General features: G+C 43.2%; 1 protein-coding gene across 5 annotated transcripts in view; it reads right to left on the bottom strand.

Annotated features, from left to right (window-relative positions):
• LOC137878947 (neural cell adhesion molecule 2-like) overlaps positions 1 to 21,418 on the bottom strand; it is a 207,274-nt gene that overhangs the window by 40,736 nt on the left and 145,120 nt on the right. For all 5 annotated transcript variants that reach the window (XM_068719481.1, XM_068719478.1, XM_068719479.1 and 2 more), the window contains exons 4-7: positions 17,604 to 17,747; positions 15,178 to 15,315; positions 7,062 to 7,179; positions 1,428 to 1,597 (exon numbers count right to left, since the gene is read on the bottom strand). In XM_068719481.1, the coding sequence (XP_068575582.1) occupies positions 1,428 to 1,597; positions 7,062 to 7,179; positions 15,178 to 15,315; positions 17,604 to 17,747 (570 nt within the window). The remainder of the gene's footprint in view (positions 1 to 1,427; positions 1,598 to 7,061; positions 7,180 to 15,177; positions 15,316 to 17,603; positions 17,748 to 21,418) is intronic.

Genomic DNA, 21,418 nt, shown 5'->3' on the forward strand with positions numbered 1-21,418 from the left:
AACAAGTGACCCAGAGCCATAAACGACATAATCCCTGAAGACTGATAGCGACACGCTGTGCTGATACTGGACCCCCAGATGTGAAAGTGGATGACTGTGAAATAGGAATGAAATGGCTATTAATTGCCACAATTATGGCAACTACTAGTAACCCAACTGTGGAAGTGAATACCCAGAAGCTGCTGCAGCTTTGAAAACTGAAACCAGATATTCTGTTTTTCCCACTGAATCATACCTTCTTTTGTTACGTCCTTCACCTCATTTTGGGCTGAATATCATATTGCCTCTGCTCATTTTATCACTCTATAACCATGCAGTAGCAGACAGGAGCTCACGTCTAAGCTTGTAATGTTTGTGATCATCAAATTTAAGCTTTAACAATTTATTAGCATTACAATAATTGGATATGATGAGTTAAATGCCGACAGCGCAACACTTATCTTTGGTTGGCTGGTATTTTCTTTTTGGGATGACAGAAAAACAAAAACAAAAAAGCGAATGGAAAAGTGTCTGAAGTTAAATATGAAGCACTGAGTGAAGAACACATCTGCAAACACACCTTGTCTTAACTTAGATGTCCTGTTCTCCACCCGCCTGTGCTGTCAAGGGTAATAAAACTAACTTACAACTGTGTTCCCCCGCCGCACAGTCCAAAGCACAGCTCCTCCCCGCACACTTAACTTCGTCATTTAAATGTGCATTTTGAAGAACAAGCGCTCCTCACATCCTGAAAGGATGTCGATGACAGGAGCACAAATCTCCATACATTTCCATGAGAGGAATATGCACTATCAGAGTGATCTGTGCGGAAATAGCCAGCAGGTTTATGAAAATATAAATGGAATATTTTTATTAGGAGAGCAGTAAATGAAATATGAAGCAATAGATGAGATATTTTCTTTCAGCAGAGATATATCATATTGATGCAGTTGTTATTGTTGTGGGCTGAGGGCCATCTGTGATTTTGAAAAAGGTTTTTTTTGTTTTTTTTTTATGAACTGGAATGTGTGGAGGTCCTCACAATAAAGCTTTATGGATCCACATAAAACACTGTTCACTGTCATGGGCAATGCCATTATACCTAAAAGCTTTGGAGGAGCAATACATGAGAGATAATGTAAAATGAAAACAAACTTAGTCGATGGGAAGCATTTGTGTTATTTCGTTGTGTAATTTGAGGTTAAACCAAACGGTCAGTTCAGCAAAATTTGAAAAAATAAATGTTTTCCACTTACATACAAGATATCTATCCATGCAGATAGTTCTATCTGTCCAACTACTTTATCTTAAAGAAATAGTCCCTATGAATCTTTGTTTACTTTGTTTAAAACTGGGGATCAGAGTAATGTGTTTCATGGTTCATCAGACGACTATACACACTTTGTTTCTAACCCGAAACTCAAAAAATGTTGTGAACACATGCTTACCAAACACTTTGAGGAAGATCTCTCTCTCCTGAGACCCTGCCTTGTTGGTGGCCTTGCAAGTGTAGGAGCCCCCGTCGACCTGTCGGATGTTGCGGATGGTTAGCATGCTTCGGCCTCCGTCCAGCCGGATGATGATGTACTGCTCAGACGGCTCCAGCTGCTGCCCCTTCCTGCACAGACACAAAGCAGAAGCACACTCCGCAGATGAGCGACGACGGCAAGAACATATGGCAAACCGACTCCCGCCTGACAGTGACCTCCGCAAAATTCACTCTGAAGCACATGTTTGATGTTACAGAGGTATAATCTTAGCAGTTTGGGTGTCAACCGATTCCATAAAAGAGAGGCTAAGTGCAGACAGCTTGACTTTGAAGCTATTTCTATCTCTGTAGCACCTAAAGAGGCCAAAACATGACAGCACTTTTCATAGAAATCCTTTCAAGTTGGATAGAAAGTATTGTTTCGGAAAGACAATAGTTCAATGTATCATTTGTAGTATGCCATCAGAATTCTTCCCACTCTGCGACTTCTCAAACCAATTTCGTATTCTCCGTCACCGTTTGAGTCTCACGTGTGTTGTTGTGTACATTCAGTTTAAGACAGCAGCGCTCGCTTAATGACTCCGGTGTGGTTGTGGAACACGGTGCTGACTTAATGTCTTTTCTTATTGGACTCTGTTGGGAAATTAGTCCGAAAAAACAGCAACGGCTAAATTGATCCGTGTCTATATTTAAGCGTCATAGCAGAAGCATAACGGTGTGAAGCAGGTTTGCAGCCTGTTTATTTACCGCAGCTTAACCAGCCGTGCAATCTGTGAGGTTAAAGAGATCGCCAGTTTGGGGGGAATCTGACTTTTTTAACACAGATTTAGACAAACTCATGGGTGCTTTTTTAAGCCACTTGCGTGCATGCTATAAAAGTATGAGACTGGATGTCAATGGGTTCAGCAAAGCCTCCAAAAAAAAGGGAAATACACTTTAAATTCCTCAAAAGATTCATGAAAGTTTAACTAAAAAAAATTGATTTATTTATTATGTATTCTTACCTGCAGCGACATCATGTAGAACACATAATATTGATTTAATTTCTGAAAGCTGCACTGATCAATATGTTTTTATTAACAACGTGTCAAATGTGAAATGTGCCACATCAGCAGAGCGTCATCCCCTGACTCCACAGTTCATCTCAGCGTTAGCATCTTTCAATGTGCTTTTGGTTTCACGGCACCGCAACTTCAATGTTTTGGGTTCAGTCTCTCCGCTCTCATCAACCACGTCGGCAGCTTGTTTTAGCGAAATAGCTCGGATAAATCCACCGTGCAACGCCGTGCCGAGCACCAAATGACGGACAGATGAGCGTGTAGCTTCCAAAGAGCCGGATATTTCTCTCAGGATTTGGCCAAAACACCAAAAAGTCAAGATAAATTTGTGTTTATATTGTGACGCAGGGGCTCAAAATGATTGTTAATCTACGCATCTATCTATAATCTATGTGTCCTTGAGCAAGGCACTTAACCTCCAGCTGCTTCAACGACCAGTGGTGGTTGCACTGGCCGTCTCCCAGCTGAGTGTGTGTATCTGTGAGAATGTGAAGCAGGCCGTCGCTGAGAGACATTCTTCAGAATAACATCATTATGGCGCTGGATAAAAGAATACCAAGAAAACAGCTCACAATATCATCAGTCACACTTTATTTCTAAGCCACCCAAAAGCTATTTTAACCCAGAAGCATGAAGAATACGTATGAAAAGACATTCTTATTTTTACCTGATCATTCAATATGGAATCATAATGCCCTCAATCTGAATCTGGCACCCTTTTTTTTTAACCTCATAAGCTAGTGTTTAAATTTAATTCAAAAGCTCAGAAGCACAGAGCTTAGAATAACACATAACTCTAAATATATTTAGAGACTCCTCTATATGGTCTCAGCCCGTATAGTCGAATGTGTGAGTGAAAAATAAAAACAATTTGATTATTTTAGCTGTGCAGATCTCCAGACTCTCAGTGATGCCGAGGCCCGGGCCGCACTGTACTGTAGGGAGAGCGGGGGGGGGGGGGGGGGGGGGGGGGGGGGGGGGGGGGGAGGGAGGATAATTGAAAGTCGACGGAGGAAACACCAAAGCCAAGTAATAATAACTCTGGCGAGCCGAAGAGGAAATGAAGAGAAGCCTCATCTTTGGAACGGACAGTGCAGGACGGGCTGCAGCACTGAATGTCATTACACTGACTGACTGCTGACAGGTAGTCCATTACCCGAGACGCACAGAGGACGAGGCGAAAGCTCGCGCTGACAGGAAATGCAACTGGGAGGCTGGAGGAGGCTGGTAGGGGTGACATCAAAAGCAAAACTAAATTGGGTTTTGATTGTTGTTTACGCCTAAGCCAATTCTTTTGTTGTGATGTGCACATTTTAATTCTGCAATCTCGGATTGACACGCAGGACTTACTGACCTGGGAAATGAAGGAGCACACAATGAAATGTTTGACAGCCAGTGGACGCTGCAGACTTTAACATCAGCGCTGAAGCCATCGCTAAAGTGAGAGGCAGCAGTCCGTCCTTCACAAGAACGTTATCTTTTATAGGCCTTAAAGCTAGTCTTTGCAGAACGGTATTCATTAATACCATTAATAAAAGGATCACATTTTCTTCAGGTGAACAGGTTACTCCTCTTTTGTGATCACCACTCAAAAACAGGACGGAAACTGTTAATATGACTCAAAGAATGTGACAGGGAATGCATTCATTATGTATTCACAAAGCTGCCACATAGATAGTCGCAATATAAAAGTAAAAATCAATCAATGCATCAACTCTCACCCATCATCACTGTGAAATTTGCCGCGCTGTATTATGCATGCTGTTAAATCATTAAAATCACATTTTCCTGGTTCGCTCTGTTGCTAGAAGACGAGGAAACACACACCCAGGAGTAAATATCAGTTCTGCTGCTGGGGCTGGAAAGCAGAGAGCGAGATGAATGAGACGTACAGAGTTGAACTCGTTCCCAGCTGTGCGCTGTCTTCAAATTGTGTTTTTGTACCTCGCAAAGTGATGCACGTGCCTCGTTTTTTTTTTTTTTCCCCCTGCAATGATTAACTTCTCTTTCAAAGTGATGCACAAGAGACTTCAGCTCTCATTACTGTTTGTATCAGTCTTGGAGTTAATGTCACGTAGACTCAGGGTTGGGTACCCAACTCTGTACTTTTCAGGGTACTACAGAGTACACATTAAATAAATCGGTGCCATATTTCAGTACCTGAGAGGAGACAGTATTTGCTGCAGTATTTGTAACAGCCTGAATGTATGTATAGCTGAATAGCGTACTGTGTTTGATTAGGACGCCTGCAGCCAGCGCCAAAGAAGCTGAACGCGGAGGATGAAACTTGAAGTGAAGCATCGACAACTCCGTCGACATTGTCAGCTAATTAATTAGCTATTTAATTACGTTGTTGTTGAGAATAAGTCTTGGTTAACATTTGCTTTGACAACACTCCAGCTGCACACGGAATTCCTTACCAACATGCTATTTAGTAAGCTTGAACAGCATGTGAGATTTTTTTTTGTATGAGTAGAAACAATGCACGTTTGGAGACAGAATCCCAGGGTTCGGTGCCAGTATTGGTTCAGATGTACAGGATGGATTTGACAGGATATTTTAGTCGCACTCATCAGGTTCAATGCTGGAACATGTGACTTCTTGGTTAATGTGATGAATATGTAAAGTAGATATCTGCTTGTTTACCTTGTGATGAACAACGCTTCTATCCTCGTGTGCCCAAAATATACTGCTATATGTGTAGCATTGTCAATATGTTGCACGCTAATGACGCATCAACGAGAAAATCTTTTTTTGAGCAACAAAAACTTTTTGGAGTTCAGGTGCCTCCTGACATTCTTTGACGTCCTTTGTGTCACTTTTTATACCTGCTGTGTCACAAGCGTCATACTTCAACCTCCACAAAATCAGCCACAGCACAATCAAACTCCTCTACTCTGCAATAACGACTGCAGAACATGGTAGTTAAAGACAGAAAATAATCACTTCAAATTGCTAAGAATGAAAGCTAAGTGTGGGTGTTAAAGACTTTCCACTTAAATGTTTCTGCGAGTCATTATGTTCGATTCAAGTGTTTTTTTCGCTTCACTGTTGGAGCTGAAGTCATTGAAAAACAGACTTGTGCTCGTTCTACAGAACTGAGTTTAAAATATTGATATTTGAAGGACAATGCTGCAGTATAGTTTGCATGTCTTAGCCCCTACAAGGCAAATTCAATTTGCCAACGACCATTTTTCAAAGCAGCTTTTTGAACGTTTTTCCTGTGGTTCCTTCAGGGCAGCCATTGATTTCCATTCAATTCAGTTCAGCATGAAAAACAACTTACAGACACCTGCCTGAGGCCGGTAATACATCACAGTTCAAACGACGTTGGATCCTCCTTGTCAATGTCACATCATTTCATTATCATTTGAAATGTCTCCCCTACATTATCATGCAACGATATCATGCAATGATATCATGCAATGATAATGTAGCTTTGAAAAAAAACTGTGATCTTCACTGTGATGGATTGTGTCAACAATGTTTCCATGCGTTCTTTTGGCGCTGTTGTGCAATTAATAGCTGCCTAGAAGGCAGGAAGTGCACGGTCAAAAATCGAAAACACTAGTCAATGTCAGCAACCATGCAAGGCATAATTGATTTGTACTAAACAGCCTCAAACATACAGCAACACAGCGATGGACCTTTAAAATGAATGAACTAGAAGCATTTATAAGAAGAAAGAGAATGAGCGTGAACTTCACTGGAATGACAATAAAGGTGCAAAAGGCTTGTCACGATTGCCTAATGAGTGGGTGCAAGCCAATTACTGGATGTCGAGCTCTCGAGTGGATCGTGGGGAGTCAAATGCTCTTCAGGCGCAGGTTTCCACACTGGTGCTACGTGGCATGTGATACCATTGTGTGGATGCTGAGGCCACTGTGCGAGGGCGGACTACAAATTCCTCTGTTGCGGACGAATATTGTACTGAAACCAAAAGACTGTATTTATTATTCGACACATGCATGGGCACAAATAAAGATGTGCAGTAACACATAGGTTATCTGAAGGAGGCTAGGTTAGCTCGGATGAAAAGGTTAAGACAATGACTGTCAAAAGCATGTGGATATCTTTGTTTGGAGATGTTTTACATGGTTTGGGTTGGACCCTTTAGCTCCATGAGACATTATTGTGCTTCCAATGTCGTGGCAGCGTGGAACGGCCCGCTCTTGTTCCAACACAACGCCGTGTGAATAGAGGAATGGTTTCCTTTTCGTTGTGGAAGAACTTGACCGGCCTGAGCTCAGATCTCGACCGACTCTTTTGGGATGAATTGGAACGCTAATGCGAGGCAGAGCTAACCGCCCGACATCAGCGCCCAAACTAAACTAATGCTGAGTGGGAGCAAATCCCTGCAGCCAGGTTCCAAAACACTCCCAGAGGAGGAGAAGGGTGTTAACGCAGCAGGTCCATGCTCATTTTGGTTTTGGAATGGAATCATGTATGTGCGTTAAGGGCCCACCATTTTTCATAGCTGGATGTTTTCCTCACCATATTTTCTGAGACCGAGGCATTAAGGAAGTAGAAGGTACCTGTGCCATGTGACCACAGGGTCAGGAGATCCGGAGGTCATGCAGTTAAAGGTGACTGATTCCTGGTAGTCGGCCGTGGCATTGAAGGACTGCTGGAACACCGACAACACCGGAGGGACTGCAGACAGAAAAACAGAGACATTCGTTAGAGCCTGAAAGTTAATAGGACGAATCACTAAAAGCCAACATCTGAATTCATTTTTAAATAACGTCCAGTGTCTATTGAGCCAGATGATGAAGGCTAACATTTTCAAATGGATTAAATTGGCCTTTGCGAGTGGCCTGTAAGCCCTCACTGAAAACGCTACTTCTGTTGGTAATCCCGTGGGGATTTCAAATAACATCCTGACCCAGCTTTGGTAAAAACACAAAGGAGCCGAACACAACGATGTGAAACCATAATACTATTGTCCGATTCAGAAATGCTCTGCTAAATCCATACAAACAATGGCGAGACAGAAAATGTGTTCCGACATAAAAACAACAACAACTGTTCCGTCTCTGAATAACAGCGCTTTCCTTCTGTGAATAAACTATTCAGTCCCCGTCAAGTGCTCCAGCCATTGTTGGTCTTGTCGGGCCAATTTCTTCCGAGTGCTTCCTTGCTGTATGATTCTAAGATTGGTGGTTTGAGAGACGTGCGAATACTAACTGGGAGAGCTTGTGCTCTGTCAGGTATGTAATATATAAATGTGAGTACAAAAACACCATCAAATCATTCTAAAGAGTAGTTCCAGGACACAATGTCATGTTCTTGAGCCATGGGAATAAATAACATATTTTAGATAATAACGTATTTTTTGAGCTTAAAGGTCTTAACATTTCCACATTTATGTGTGCAACATTTTGCACATATGAATACAGACTGTCTTGGTGATGGCTTACAAACAGCAGCATTGATAAACAGCAGAGGTGTTGATGACTTTATCAGGAGTATATGTTGAGCGCTGCGGCGTGTCTCTGCCATCCACTCAGTTTGAGGACTGTCATCTTGTCATTCAGTAAAAGGAGAGCAGGCCCGGCCTTTTATTCCCTTTGCCTTTACAGTGACAAGGGAATGACAGCTTTATGGCAAAAGCATTTTTTTTTTTTTTTTTTTTATCAGGCGTCTCAGTCCATTTCTCAAGCCTGCACTTATGCTGTACTTCTACTCCCACTATGACTGCTCGGCCGTGGCTCTGTCCAACCTCAGGGTCCGATAAAGCATGTTGGAAGCAGCACGTTCCCTCAGTTTGAGAGCAATGACCCTCAAATGAATGCACCACCTGAACACCTGAGGTGACCGAACAGACCAGCCAGCAACAACTCATGTTTAAAATGCAGAGTAACAAAAATAAAGCTCATTGAGCTACACTCCTCGTCTTCAAGGTCCCTGGTTCTGGGCCTTTCGAGCATGTCCTTCCCCATCTCGCTCCTCTCATTTCTCGTCATCTCTCTACTGTCAAAATCTCTATAAAAATGTATAAAAGTTCCCGGAAAATCCATCTTTTTAGAATAAGGAAAATGTAAATGCACGCACAAATGCATTGCAACTGAAATGCTATCGGATCCAGCCCACCACTTCTGGACTCTTAGGAGACCAGGCTGTGTAAATGCAATCTGTACTGTTCGGCTTCATTGTTAAAAATAAATAAATAAATAAAAGATGTTCTCTGCATTTTGAAAGGTCATATCGCTCCTCTCATTCCTTCTATTTCATGCAAGTCCTGCAAAAAGCTTCAGAAGACCCCTCCCTTGCAAATGAAAACACAAGTAAACCCGTAGTTCTAGGTCATTTGCATGTTGAGATGTGATGACTATGTGGGCACAATGGAGATAATGACAGCGATTATTAATGCCAGGTGTAAATTAAAAAGTCTGTGATCAGATGTTATTATCCGGTTAATATATCTAGATACAGATCACACCAAGTGCAAATGAGGTCAAAACCTAGAGACAGTGTTATTACATTTTACTCATCCCACCTCTGAAATACACAAGTGTGAGGAAAGTACCGCACTGTTGGTTTAACCAAAGGCCGGTTGGTGTAATCAAACTCTGTCTTGTTTTCTGTAAAACAACTCCACATGCACACATACTTAGCATGAAAATGAAGGGTAATCGCTTCCTAAAAACATCTTGAATTTTGAGTCTGTGACTATTCTCATTCTGCAAATAAAAAACCACTTAACAGATGTTTGCACTTGTGTTGAATATGTGTTATTGCAACGTGCAGCTGCACAGTGAGAGCGTTTCAGCACCATTTGTTTTCCTCTGATCAAAAAGAAAGGTGTCACTTTGTGGGGAAACAAAGCTGAATTGTTTTATATTCCAAAACTGTAATTTGGTGCTGGGAGTTCCTGAAGGTTAATGAAATGCATTTGATTTGATTTGACAAGTGATGTCATCTGGAGGACACTGAATCCCATGTAGATCTAAGAACGACAAAAAAAAACACAGCTTCAGCTCTCATTAAAATGATGAAAACACATGAAACACAGTTGTGAAGTTGGTGAGAAAAAACCCAAAACATTCTCCATACTTGGGATAATGAATGGGGAATTCCAATCAAAACAAAGCATCACCCGAGATACCTAATGAACCAAACACTGCAGTGTACTGTAGTCTTTCTTAAAAGATCAATTACACTAACGACACCAGTGTGTATTACTGTGTAAATGGAAAACTCTTCACGGTACATCTAAATTCCACAGTGTCTGATCTATCTGCTGTCTCGTGGCGTCTATTCATCGTTTAGTTATTGCCATGTACAAAAAAAAAAAAAGGAGGATTATTTCCATTTTTGTGAGTAAAATCTGCACACAATAGGAAGTACATGCCTGAGCAAGCGCGCGCACACACACACACACACACACACACGTACAGAGACACACATCAAGGTGCAGAAAGCTTTCCAGGGATAAAAATGGCCTAAGTAATAATCAAACACCATGAGTCCTTTCCAATAGTCCTGACTCGGCGAGTGAGAGGAGCAAGCATCTGCCTGACATGATAACCATTGATTTCCACGCCAACAGATCTCCATTCTCCAGTGTCTCTCTCTCTTCCTGTGCAACACGCTCCCACATCAGTGAGGCTTGTTGAAACAGCGCCGTTAATGAGACACTCTGCCAAGCAGAAAGACTTCAAAAGAGCAAATCAGCAACAGGGTTTAAGCGCCCCAAAAAGAATCTGGGCGAGCTTCGTGAATTCTTCATGTATTAGTCATATTCTTGAAACTTCACAGGCTCGGCGGAGATGAATGCGAGGTTTTTAAGACATCCCCGCTAGCATGAGCGTACACGGCAAACATATTCCAAGATGCAAACTCGGCCTTGGACCGATTTAAGTGCATCCGCGAGGAGCTGGAGGACTTGTTTTCATTTAGGCGCTAATGGGCTTCAATGAACTGAGGATCTGGCATGTTTAGAAGTCGTGAAATGTTCAGGGTAAATGTCATAACCGTATTGCACCTACTAGAAATTCAGCAAGCCACTGTTTGGAAACCAGATTTTTGCCGGAGTGCTTATTAGGGATTTGTTTTGCCGTCTAGATTAGCACACAAGCTGGAGTCAAACCAGCCCTGATTCATAATTGAGAAAGGAACAGAATGCTTATTCTCTTCCTGAACACGCAGCGCTTATGATTGATGTCCCCGCAAAATAATCTTGAAGGACACAGCCGGTAGTTTCAACTGACAGCTGAGAAAGGGAAAATAGCCGGTCTAGTGTGCGAGTAAGTGAACCGGCAATTAAGTGAGAGTGTCTCGGAAGGGTGCGAGTTATTTGCATCTCCATCAGTTGCCATGGTAACACACCGCAGCTACTGTGGCTATCGGGGTCATCGGAACGGAGAGTGGAGAGATGTTTGATGCCGATTAGGGGGAAAAAAAACCATTTGGCTCTATGGAAGGGAGCAAAATGGAGCTGCTGGCAGATGCTGGCCTCAGATATGAGTTACAATCTTGGCCTGTTTAATAATCAATAACCAAAGTGATTTGCATTAAAGCAGCAGTTTGACTTTCTTTTTTAAATACGCGTACTTGTTTGCTTGCAGAGCGTTAGATGAGATGATTAATACCACGGCTCTGTCAAAAGTCAATTAACAGGTTTTCATTTTTGGAGGGTAATGAGCCAACTATTTCTTGGTCCTGGTACAGATGTAGTCCGGCTCTTAAGCCCCTTTAAAAACACAACTTGTTGTTTTCACATTTAGTTTTGTAGTCTTATCCTGACTGGACTGATACGACGGCGGTATCGACCTTCGCTAACTTTATCCAACTGTTGGCAAAAAAGCAAAAATGTAAGCCGGTTTGTTAACGTCTATGGCGTTCACGTCTGCCAGTGTGCCATGCATGGCTCTATCTGAGGTGGAGAAACCACAGGGGATGAAAAATGTGTTTGTCTCCCGAGAATATGTCTCATTTCATGAGATTCCGCTCAACGTCCAGGGATGAAAAATCGCTGCATGTCATGAGAGGAAGGACAAATATGTCTGTGATAAACTGAGCTAACTGTCACAGAGAGGGAGAGCAGGGAGCCTGACCGCTGTGAAACGGCCCTGTCATTTTAAAAAGCATATTGCATACACAGAGCAAAATCACCGATGTGAATTTCCCAATTCTGTTAACGTTTTATTAGTTCCGATAATTTAAATCACTTAATACCCTTATTTATCGACGCTGTGTTCACGTACTGCGGATGAAAGGCTTTCACAACTCCTCGAAAGATAACTTTTGAGGTCACTTCCAGACACTGAGCCTCAGGTTGATTAGCCATTCAGTGGGTGGCCCTCATCCTTGATACGCCATCTTCCTCATCTACGGTCCGCTTTGATGATACACTGGAGACTGGAAGCAGCAGCGGTTCAGCCGAGCTTCATTCGCTGCGTGCTTGAAGGCAAGAACACGGCGCTTTTATCAACTGACCTATGAATATTTAGGACTTCACATGAGGAGGGGGGCACAAAAGTATACTATTCCAGCCCGGCTTTCAGACAAAATATTGTTCTGCATGACTGGTTGAAGCAACGTTAACTCATTGCTGAAGTAGCCAGAGCCGACAGCAGCGTGACATGTCGCTGCTACGAGCGGAATTTACCTTTGTGCGACGAACACCACGGAGGTGGTGATTGAGTTCAATTGTAGTTTCCAATAAAAATGAGCCATGGAAGCACTGCCGCATTCAGTCAGATCAGACAATCAACTCAGCTTGTAGTTGTCAAGAAATCAAGGTGCAACATGTTTGTCTGTTTTCTTCGTTGTCAAGCAGAGGCTGAATACTCAGTCGTTGAAATGTACGAGTTCCAAAAGCAGTCCAGCAGGATTTGTGCAGATTCAGCTCCCTCACTGTCGGCTATCACCGGTTCTGGATGCACCAGGATCAATGTCCATCCTGACTGTGGCTTAAAAGGGCGCTTTAAGTGCTCGATGTTGGACCTCAGGAGATGAGGTGCAGCCTGAAGATGCCCTCGGTTCACACCTCATCCTTTCATCTTCCTCCTGGGGTCCTTCAGACATGGACCTGTTTATTTTTTATCAGTGTGTTTATCCTACCTCACTGGTACATCCCCAGGCACCACAACAGAAAACAGTTCACCATCCGCAGCTGATTGATAAAACATGTGGTCTGCAGCACTCATTGATATACCTGAGCCTCCTAGCAATCTACTCTATCTGCTTGTGTTCAGGGCCTCTGCGTTGTTCGACCAGTCCAGGTTGTTGTCGATAAAGAATATTCTCTGGTGAACCTGCTGGCTTCCTGTTCCTTTGGAAATCCTCTGCTAAGACGGATATTCTCGCTCCACCTTTCCCTCACGACTGCAACCCACAGAAAAGGAGCAGCCCTAGTGAATTCTCCAAGTGACATGCCCCATAAATATAAAGGCAGCGGTATAGAGAGAGAACGCCACCCTTCCCTGTTTCTAGACCGACAAAAATAGTCCTTCAGAGCGGGGGAGAGATTTACACGTCTGGCTTCAGGGCAGGAGGCGGGAATGAACATCACATACAGGCCTCATGTGTAGGAAAACAAAACCTTGAGGCTGCTGTTGTACAACAAGCACATACCTGGATGTAAGCTCATACTATTGGCATTTAAGCGTCATTTGCATCTCTGTCAGCTGGTCTGAAGGTCCATGGACCACTGCTGACCAGCAAGCAAACATCTGTTTGATATTATAGCACAACAGTGGCTGTTGGAAAGATGATAAAAGGACTACGAAGACAAATGTAAGCAACCTGATCCCTTGAACGCTTCACTATGTTTACTTCCTGGTTGCTGACTTTGTCTGCTGTTTGGGGCCGTGTTTGTCTTGAAACATGGTGAGAGCTGTGAGAGTGAACACCATCATGAAAGTTGTGGGTTGTAGAACCAAAATAAATGAGCTGAAAGACACTAAAGCTCTCCGTACAGCTGAGGGGAACTGAGAACTATCCTCCCTTTCACAATAAGCAAAGCCATTCGAACAATCGTTGCTATAAAAATAGCACTTAATGTACCTTTTCCAGACTAAACGGTGTTTCTACAAATCAGATTTTGTCTTCACTGAATGTGAGAGTCTCGAGGGATCAGCTGAATGAGACTCCTTGAGGCAAAGGGAAGTCCACTCTAACGGGTCTCCCTCAGAGACCGGGCTTCTCCGCGGACGCTCGGCAGAGCGCTCTGCAGACTGTCCCGTCTCAGCTCCACATGGCAAGTGTCGTGTCGCGGCAATAATAGGTCGTGCCTCATTGAGCAGGCTTATTGGATCTTCCTCAGAAGGGAGGTAAGTGGTGTGCTAAATTGAATGCAATTCATAGTTTTTGGGCGGAGGGCCGCTTTGCTATTACATTAGGTGGGAGAGTATTACATAGGCAGAGACAATATTGCAGCTGTTCAAGCGTTACGCGACGCTCGTGGCCTGAGTGAAATCACATTTCAATCACCTCGGTGGTCTCAGGTGACTCGCCGTAAATGAGGACAAATGAGAAAATTAAAATGACATCCTTCGATTTTTTTTTTTTGGCCCACGGAGCCCAAAGACACCGCTAATTGAAATTTTCAATCACACTAAAGAATACAGAGGATTAAAAGATATCGGAGTGAGTCTGAATCTGTCAAAGCTGACAACTCTGTTCTGATGCCACAACTGAGCTTCCACCCCGAGATTCCAGGTCAGTTCCTGCACGTCAGAATCACCGGCTTTACTCCGCACATGATCAAAACACCGTGAACAAGCCCTGCGGCGCGTTATCTTCATGTTAGAGTCGTCCACACTTACACCTAACTTTGGCCATCTGTAGACTGAGTGCCTTGGAGGCTTCAGAATGAAAAGAATGGCCGGTGTTCATTTATGAAAAGCACAGCGACAAGAAGACTTGTGCATGCAGAGGAAACTCAAACCCTAATGCGTGCTAATCTGTTGACTCTGTGAAGAGGAGCATGTGTCTGTGTTCTGCATAGCTGCAGAGCTTCACTTCTCAGCTAGCTTTGGAGGTTTGGGTTTGTATTCAATCAGAGAAACAAGATTGTTTACCGGGTTATGTCACCCTAAGAGGATTATGCTTGACAACCAAAACCATCCTGCAGCTGCTTTACCATTTGAAGCAATTCAAGACTCTGCGGAGCGTCATTGCTGCACATTATCAGACTTTACAAGAAGAACCATGAGGCTGTAGACTGTGGAGATGAAGGGAAGAAGAGGAAAGGATGCAACTGTTTGAACATTAGATTTGTAGCCAGAAAATTCAATGTTAGAGGAAGGGCTTTGTAGGAACACAGTGCTCTCATGGTCACAGTCAAAGTACACAGTTTCTTGTAAACAGCTAATTACTGGCCTCTTAAGGGGAAGTGGACAAATTTCCAAATTTAGAGTGATTTGGTATTTTTGCATGTAATACCTTCTGTGTTTCTGCAATCTTCCCGGTTATCTGGGTTCATGAAGTGCTGGGAGACGTCAGACTAATGACAGAAAGCCTCAAAGTCTAACAGGATCTACGACAAGTTTGGACATTCTGGGCCCTGAACTTGCTTTAATCTAACTCTTTTTAAAAATCTGTCTTCATGGACACAGGATCCTTAATGTTTGGGAGTCTCCCTTTCAAGCATTGTCTGCTTGTACTGCTGGTTTCATCACAATATCTGGAGACGCAGCTCACCGTTGACCACCACAGCAATGTCCACAAAGTCGATCTCGCCGCGGGCCTCTACGCTGGCCTCGCAGCGGTACACGCCCTCGTCGCCCTTGGTCACCTGATGGATCTGGAGGTTGTTGTTTGGCAGCACCGTGAACCTGCCTTCACAGCACGGGCGAAGAAGAGGAGGACAGACGGGAGGAGAGAGAGAGAGAGCGGGAAGGGGGAAACGACAAAAGAACAACAGTGTATGATAGAGAGAGAGGCGAGATAAGAAAGTTAGGAAAACAGCAGAGAAAATTGCCATCTCCACTAGACTGTCAATCTTCTCTTCAGCACATTTACCTGATAAAGTCCACACAGATAAACACTCACACAATTACAGTCTCCACTCCCTCCCACTGTGGCCACTGTGAGATTGGCCAGGAGTGATGGGGCTTCTATCTCTCTCCTCTCAAGCAAAGATATTTATAACCATGCATTGTAATTAGAGTGAAATGATTAAAAAAAAAAAAAGAAAAAAAAGAAAGCTCCTTCTTCTCCATGTTTCATCATCACCGTGGCACTGAAGATTTGAATTTCAATTAAAAAACGTGACAGATTCAAGGGGTCACTCTTTCTAATCAGTGTTCAGGCATGCATTTTGTCTAGATGGAGGATGGGGAAGTGGTGTAGAGAGTTGTAAATCAGGGTGGAGGAGACGAGGAAATAATGAATCCTAGTCTACTGGTTCCTACTATTGCACCTCTATCAGAAAATAATACTGCTGACAGTTAATCTGCCCTCCGAGTAATTCCCCACTTCTATCTGTCTTTTTAAGCAAACGTGTGGGACTAAAAGGGAAGAGCTTTATAAATGATAGAGCTTTGGATCAAATGGGACAGAATATGATTGACAAGACGATTGTGAATTATTGTGGGTTGAGTTTCAATGCGGCCTTTTTGCTAGATATAGTTCTTTTCATAGGAGGCAGGCTGCTGGTTTGCGTTGCATCTCACGGGAAGCAGCATCTTCGAATGTCACCGTCCAACCGCTCTATAATCCATTCTCTCAGTCGCTTGTTAACATGGTTTCCGTCCAAGTTATACGCCTCCTCCAGGGCTGATGGGATTTCTATTTATAGAATTTGATATCCTTGTCTTATTGTGGAGCCACACAAAAGAAGGAAATAGCATTTCCTAGAGAACATTATTTTTTGGCACGTTAGCCAGTCTTTTCATGCAGAGAGACAAATGGGCACACCGGGACTCGTAAGCATTTCCCTCCGAATAATCAAGAGCAATTGGCAGGTTTACATTCAAAAATGGAATTCTTTTGAGATCGCTGCTTACTTAACTTGTATTACCTTCATAAAAAATTAAGATCAGTTACACAGTTTGATGATGCAAAACTTCACACTTACCTGACTCATTTTATCACAAAAGAGACTCTTTAAAGCCCTCGGAGATTCGATTTGCCGCGTTACATTTTTCGCTATAACGTGACTATTTATAACTAAATAAACAACATTGCACCTTATTATTCATTAAGATTTAAACACTAATCTGCTTCATCGGTGAAAACACAACTACACAAATCTCTGATGTGAAATAAACAAAACTACTTGAACTTTGGCAGACTAGTTTGTAAGAGCCCACCGCTCATACTCACAAGCTATTCAAATATGTTTTCAATGACTTCATTAAAATCAACAAATTAAAAAAAATCTAATTCCCCCCAAAACTCCATCTATCCATCCATTTTCTAAACTACCGTTCCCATTCAGGCCTTTTGTTTTAAAGGTACCATGTGGAGTAAACAAACAATGTTATGTTTAAAAGGCATTATTCATATCCTTAAGGACCCTTTAAACAAGCCGAATGCATTTCCTTCCTCATAAAACATTTATAAATCCGTTTTTTGGAAGACTTTAAAACCTACATGTATTTATATTCATGTTTGCTTGCTGACGTTCTTCTTCTCCGCTGCATTTGTTGGCACACTGCTACATTTCTTGGCTCGTTTCCACAACACAAAACCATCGGCAGGACTGTGTTTCATGTGAGACGCGTGCGCGCTCACACACACACACACACACACACACACACACACACACACACACACACACACACACACACACACACACACACACACACACATGTAGGTGCGTCCTCGTGCACGATATACTAAAAAAACATTGCTCTTAAAACTCCACAGGGTACCTTTAACATACTTTGAAAGTTAGTTAATCATTGTATGACATTCCTCAAAAAAAGAAGCCAGAAATTCTAAATAAAACAACATATTACATCATGAAAATCGTACAGATTAGATATAGCTTGAACATGCTGGTATCCATCCATCATCCATCATCTCACATGTTTGGCCAAGTAATCACCGTTCAGGTAAAGTGAGAGGAGGACGACAACAGCAGAATAGCGGTGAAATGAAAGAAGGTCATGAAAACTTACTGTGGTGCTCCTCGGTGATCTCTTTGTCCTGGTAGTACCACACCACCGCGGGCACCGGGGAGCTAATGACGTCGCAGACCACCTCCGCCGTCTCACCGTGGCGGAACTCCTGCGGTGACTGAACATCCCGAAACGTCAGCCTCTCTGAGAGATCAAACAAGATGGAGATGGCTTTTTTTTTTTCTTCATTCTGCGAGCATTCAGAGCAATTTATTGCAGGTCTGAACATCAAAAGGAAAATAAGAAAACTGCTTTTGCCGTCCTGTTAACTATGATGGTTTTGCGACATAATCTGGGGTTAGGAGTTCTGAAAAGTTGTTGAAATTTCCTTCCAATTCTCCGTCTGGGTTGAGTCCTGTAAGTTGAGTATTTTCTTATTGATGATGCAGGTGTAAGTGTTGGGACGGCCTCTATTTAAAGGCATGCATGGCTGTCCTGAACAGCCCAAGAACAAAGGAAACTGTCTGCAGAAGAAAAGAAAGTAAGATTTCACATTTTCACCCTGGACTTTATAAATCAAAGGTTTTTTGTGCTGTAAAAAGACGTTTCTTTATTTCCATCTGGACCGATCCAACTTGCCATCGGTAGAACTATGCAGGTAGAGTCGCCAAACACTGCATTAAGCACAGCTGTCATGTGACATAATGCCCCGCAATTCAGGCGAGAAGTATTTGGAAACAGGCACATGGGAAACAATGTGTGACTTGGAAATGGACGGATGGATTCACTCACAAAAATCAAATAAGACAAAAGCTAAACCCGGCTTTGACTGTTTTCTGGGACACAGATAAGGCGATTCAGATGAAACAGAACAGGAGACAGAAGGGTGGCTGTTATACTTGCTGCCAATCACAACAACGAAGCAAAAAAAAGAAAATCAATGAGCTGAGCCATTCTGCAGCCCTTGTGTTTGCATAATTAGACAAGAACACAGGCAGCCTTTGATTCACTCTTTCTTGGTTTCAGGAACGCTTCAATAATAGATTCCACTCTGTGACGGTTTGAAGCTGTGTCCTCCCTCTTGACAAACATTTGGTGTTTTGACAAATTGCTTTTATGAGGACACTGTTCTTGGACCAGCCCGTCTCCACAAACAGCAACTGATCCTTACTCGAACCCCGCACTCGTTCGGATAGTGGGCTTTGATGTGCGCCGGGGCTGGCGCCGCTAGCGTTGCAACCACCTGCCATCATCTGCGTGCTGCATTGTGAAGGTGTGAATAAATCAACGACAGCTCCCCTATCAGTCCCTTCCGTTAGCGAGGCTTCAGCATTAGCATTTTGCAGTGTGATTTATGCCAGGCTGCTCCCCAAAATGAGCTTTCTCTCCTCGACTGCACCCTCCGCCTGTGAACGTGCGTGGCATCTCAGTGTCTTCATTAACTTCAAGGATGCCATTGCATGTTTTTGTCATTCACTCTGTTGGTTTCTTACCAATTTTGCTCCGGTGTCCCTTTTATTTCCCAAATCTACTGCTCCCTCCGTCTCTCAGGTTTGAACACTTCTGATGTCACTTGTATCCATTTCCTTTCCCTTTTGTTGTCACACTGCTCTACAAGAGAATCAGTGAGGGAAACATCCTCTCCAGAGTAACACTCTACTGCACACTTGACACTGGCGAATTGAAAATATACTCAGTACTCCGGGGGTTCTCGTTCACCGTTCGCCTACACATCATAGCGAGGATCGGTGTCGAACACGTTGACGAGACAATTTCCCTGGACCTCTCTCAACAGGGAGGCAGGCTGGTTCCTGTCTTTACCGGGCAATTTTTTGCTGGTTGAGGAGAATGGGCTTTGCGGCATTACCGCTGTGTCCATTCATACACTCGAGAAGAAATGAAAGGAGCTGGCTCCGGCACTGCACTGGCTTACATTATTATGATTTTCCTGTCACCTTGTATGGCTGCAAAGGCACCAAACTGCTGCAGTTAATTCGAAGCAATTTCACAATTTCGCTATCAGGGAACGTTCAGGGAAAGCTATTTAAATTTGCATCTTCTGTGTGGGCCGGCAAGAGTTTCATCTTAGAGCATCTTGTCAGCAGCCATGCTAGCAGCTCTGTGAGGCTGCACTTGAGTTCAATGAATCAGGTTAGCACGCCAACGTTTGCTAAATATCACTAAACGCAAAGTGCAGTCGAGGCTGACATCTTTAGTTTTGCAATTGTTAGGCCAATAACAGAAGTATTAGACAAAGTGACATTCTGAGTGGATAATGGAGCCAGATGGAGAGTTATTACAGTTCATCCTGAGGGGAACATGAAGTGCAGAATTTCATGCCAATGGTTACGGAGATATTTTACTTAAGTGTGAGCCACACGGTGGCACCACAGCAACATTCTGTAGGCCTCAATCCTCTGGTGACCATACATGTCCTCATCTAATTTCATGGAAATCCGGCCAGTAGCTGTCCAAATATTCTCACTACAAATCAGTAGGATTCATCCTCTTGGGAGCTTGAACGTCGGGGCAATCCATCGAACATTGTTGAGATATTTCACACTTGACCAAAGTGGTGAACCGACTAACTGGCTGCCATTGCTATCCATGGAGCCATGACTCTGTTATGGCTAAAAAAGCTCCAGGGAATCCAGTAATGAGCTTTATTATGTTTGTATGTAGTTAACTAAAGTCCCGGCTCCAGTTTTGGATCCAACACTGATCTCCCACTACATGTGACATGATTATAACAGGTCATCATGGAGATGTCATCAACTGCTGAGAGGCTGTCACCACTTTCTTCCCCACAGGTCATGATATTCGTGTACAACACGTTGTAACTGGTGCACCGCCCGAAGAGTCCGGCTGTGCGCTGGCAGAAGGGCCGGCTGTAGCTTCAGGCAGGTTTTCATCCGCATGCTGCTCATGCAATCTATACCGAGTGAGGCCCCGAGTGAGCGACGCCCTGTTACCATGGAAACAATGGTTTTAGGGAGCTGGTTATGTGGGGAATGAGGCGAGGACTGAGCGGTGGCAGGTGTGACTGAGGCTGCGATGTCTCCCCTAATGGTTCGCTGGGAGAGGATGAAAAAGGCAACCACACAGCAGGTGATGATTCCAATGTGAGTGTGTGCACATACAGGTGTGTGTGTGTGTGTGTGTGTGTGTGTGTGTGTGTGTGTGTGTCTGCTGGAATCAAATCCCCGTACCTTGACGTTTCCTCCAATTAAAGTCGGGGAAAACTCCTGATCAAAGTCCCGGTGTATCTGGGTATTTAGGTTATTCACTTCTCAGAATTCACTTGGTTCTTTATGTCATCTTTTTGTGTGCGCGCCTTTTTGCATGCATTGTAACATTAATGCATTTCCTGTCTCTGAGCTACCTGTGAACAGAAGGTTTTGTAAGCTTGGGGAAATGTATCATTTGTAACTAAATGGGGCCCTAGCAAGGATTTTAGGATTTTATAAACCTAAACTTGTAGTGCAGCTAGATGTCTTTTCACCTGAAAACCTCTAACAGCACACCTACTGGGCTGTGCTGGGACACTTCCATCTGTTGGAGGGGCGATTGCTGACTACTATCAAGCTTTATTTCACAGTGACAATAATTCATTTTTCAATGCCAAATCTTACTGTCACCGTTCTAGCTCCATAGTGTACAAGCAGCACAAATATCAGTGCTTTAACTGTGAGTTAAAACCTGTGAGGTCATATGTGTAACCGCAGTAACGGCGGCGTAAATTAGCACAGCAATCAGCCAGCAGATAAGTCTTTCATGTAGTCCAAGTTCAAACACTTAGAAAGTCTCAAGTCTAAATCTAAAATACTTTTAGACATTTAAATCTTTCTTGTTTCATTTATTCAGCTAGCTGTTGT

This window comes from Cebidichthys violaceus, unplaced genomic scaffold, assembly GCF_023349555.1.
Source record: "Cebidichthys violaceus isolate CVI_PGR_0920_01 unplaced genomic scaffold, fCebVio1.0.p SCAF_24, whole genome shotgun sequence".
Taxonomy (NCBI): domain Eukaryota; kingdom Metazoa; phylum Chordata; class Actinopteri; order Perciformes; family Stichaeidae; genus Cebidichthys; species Cebidichthys violaceus.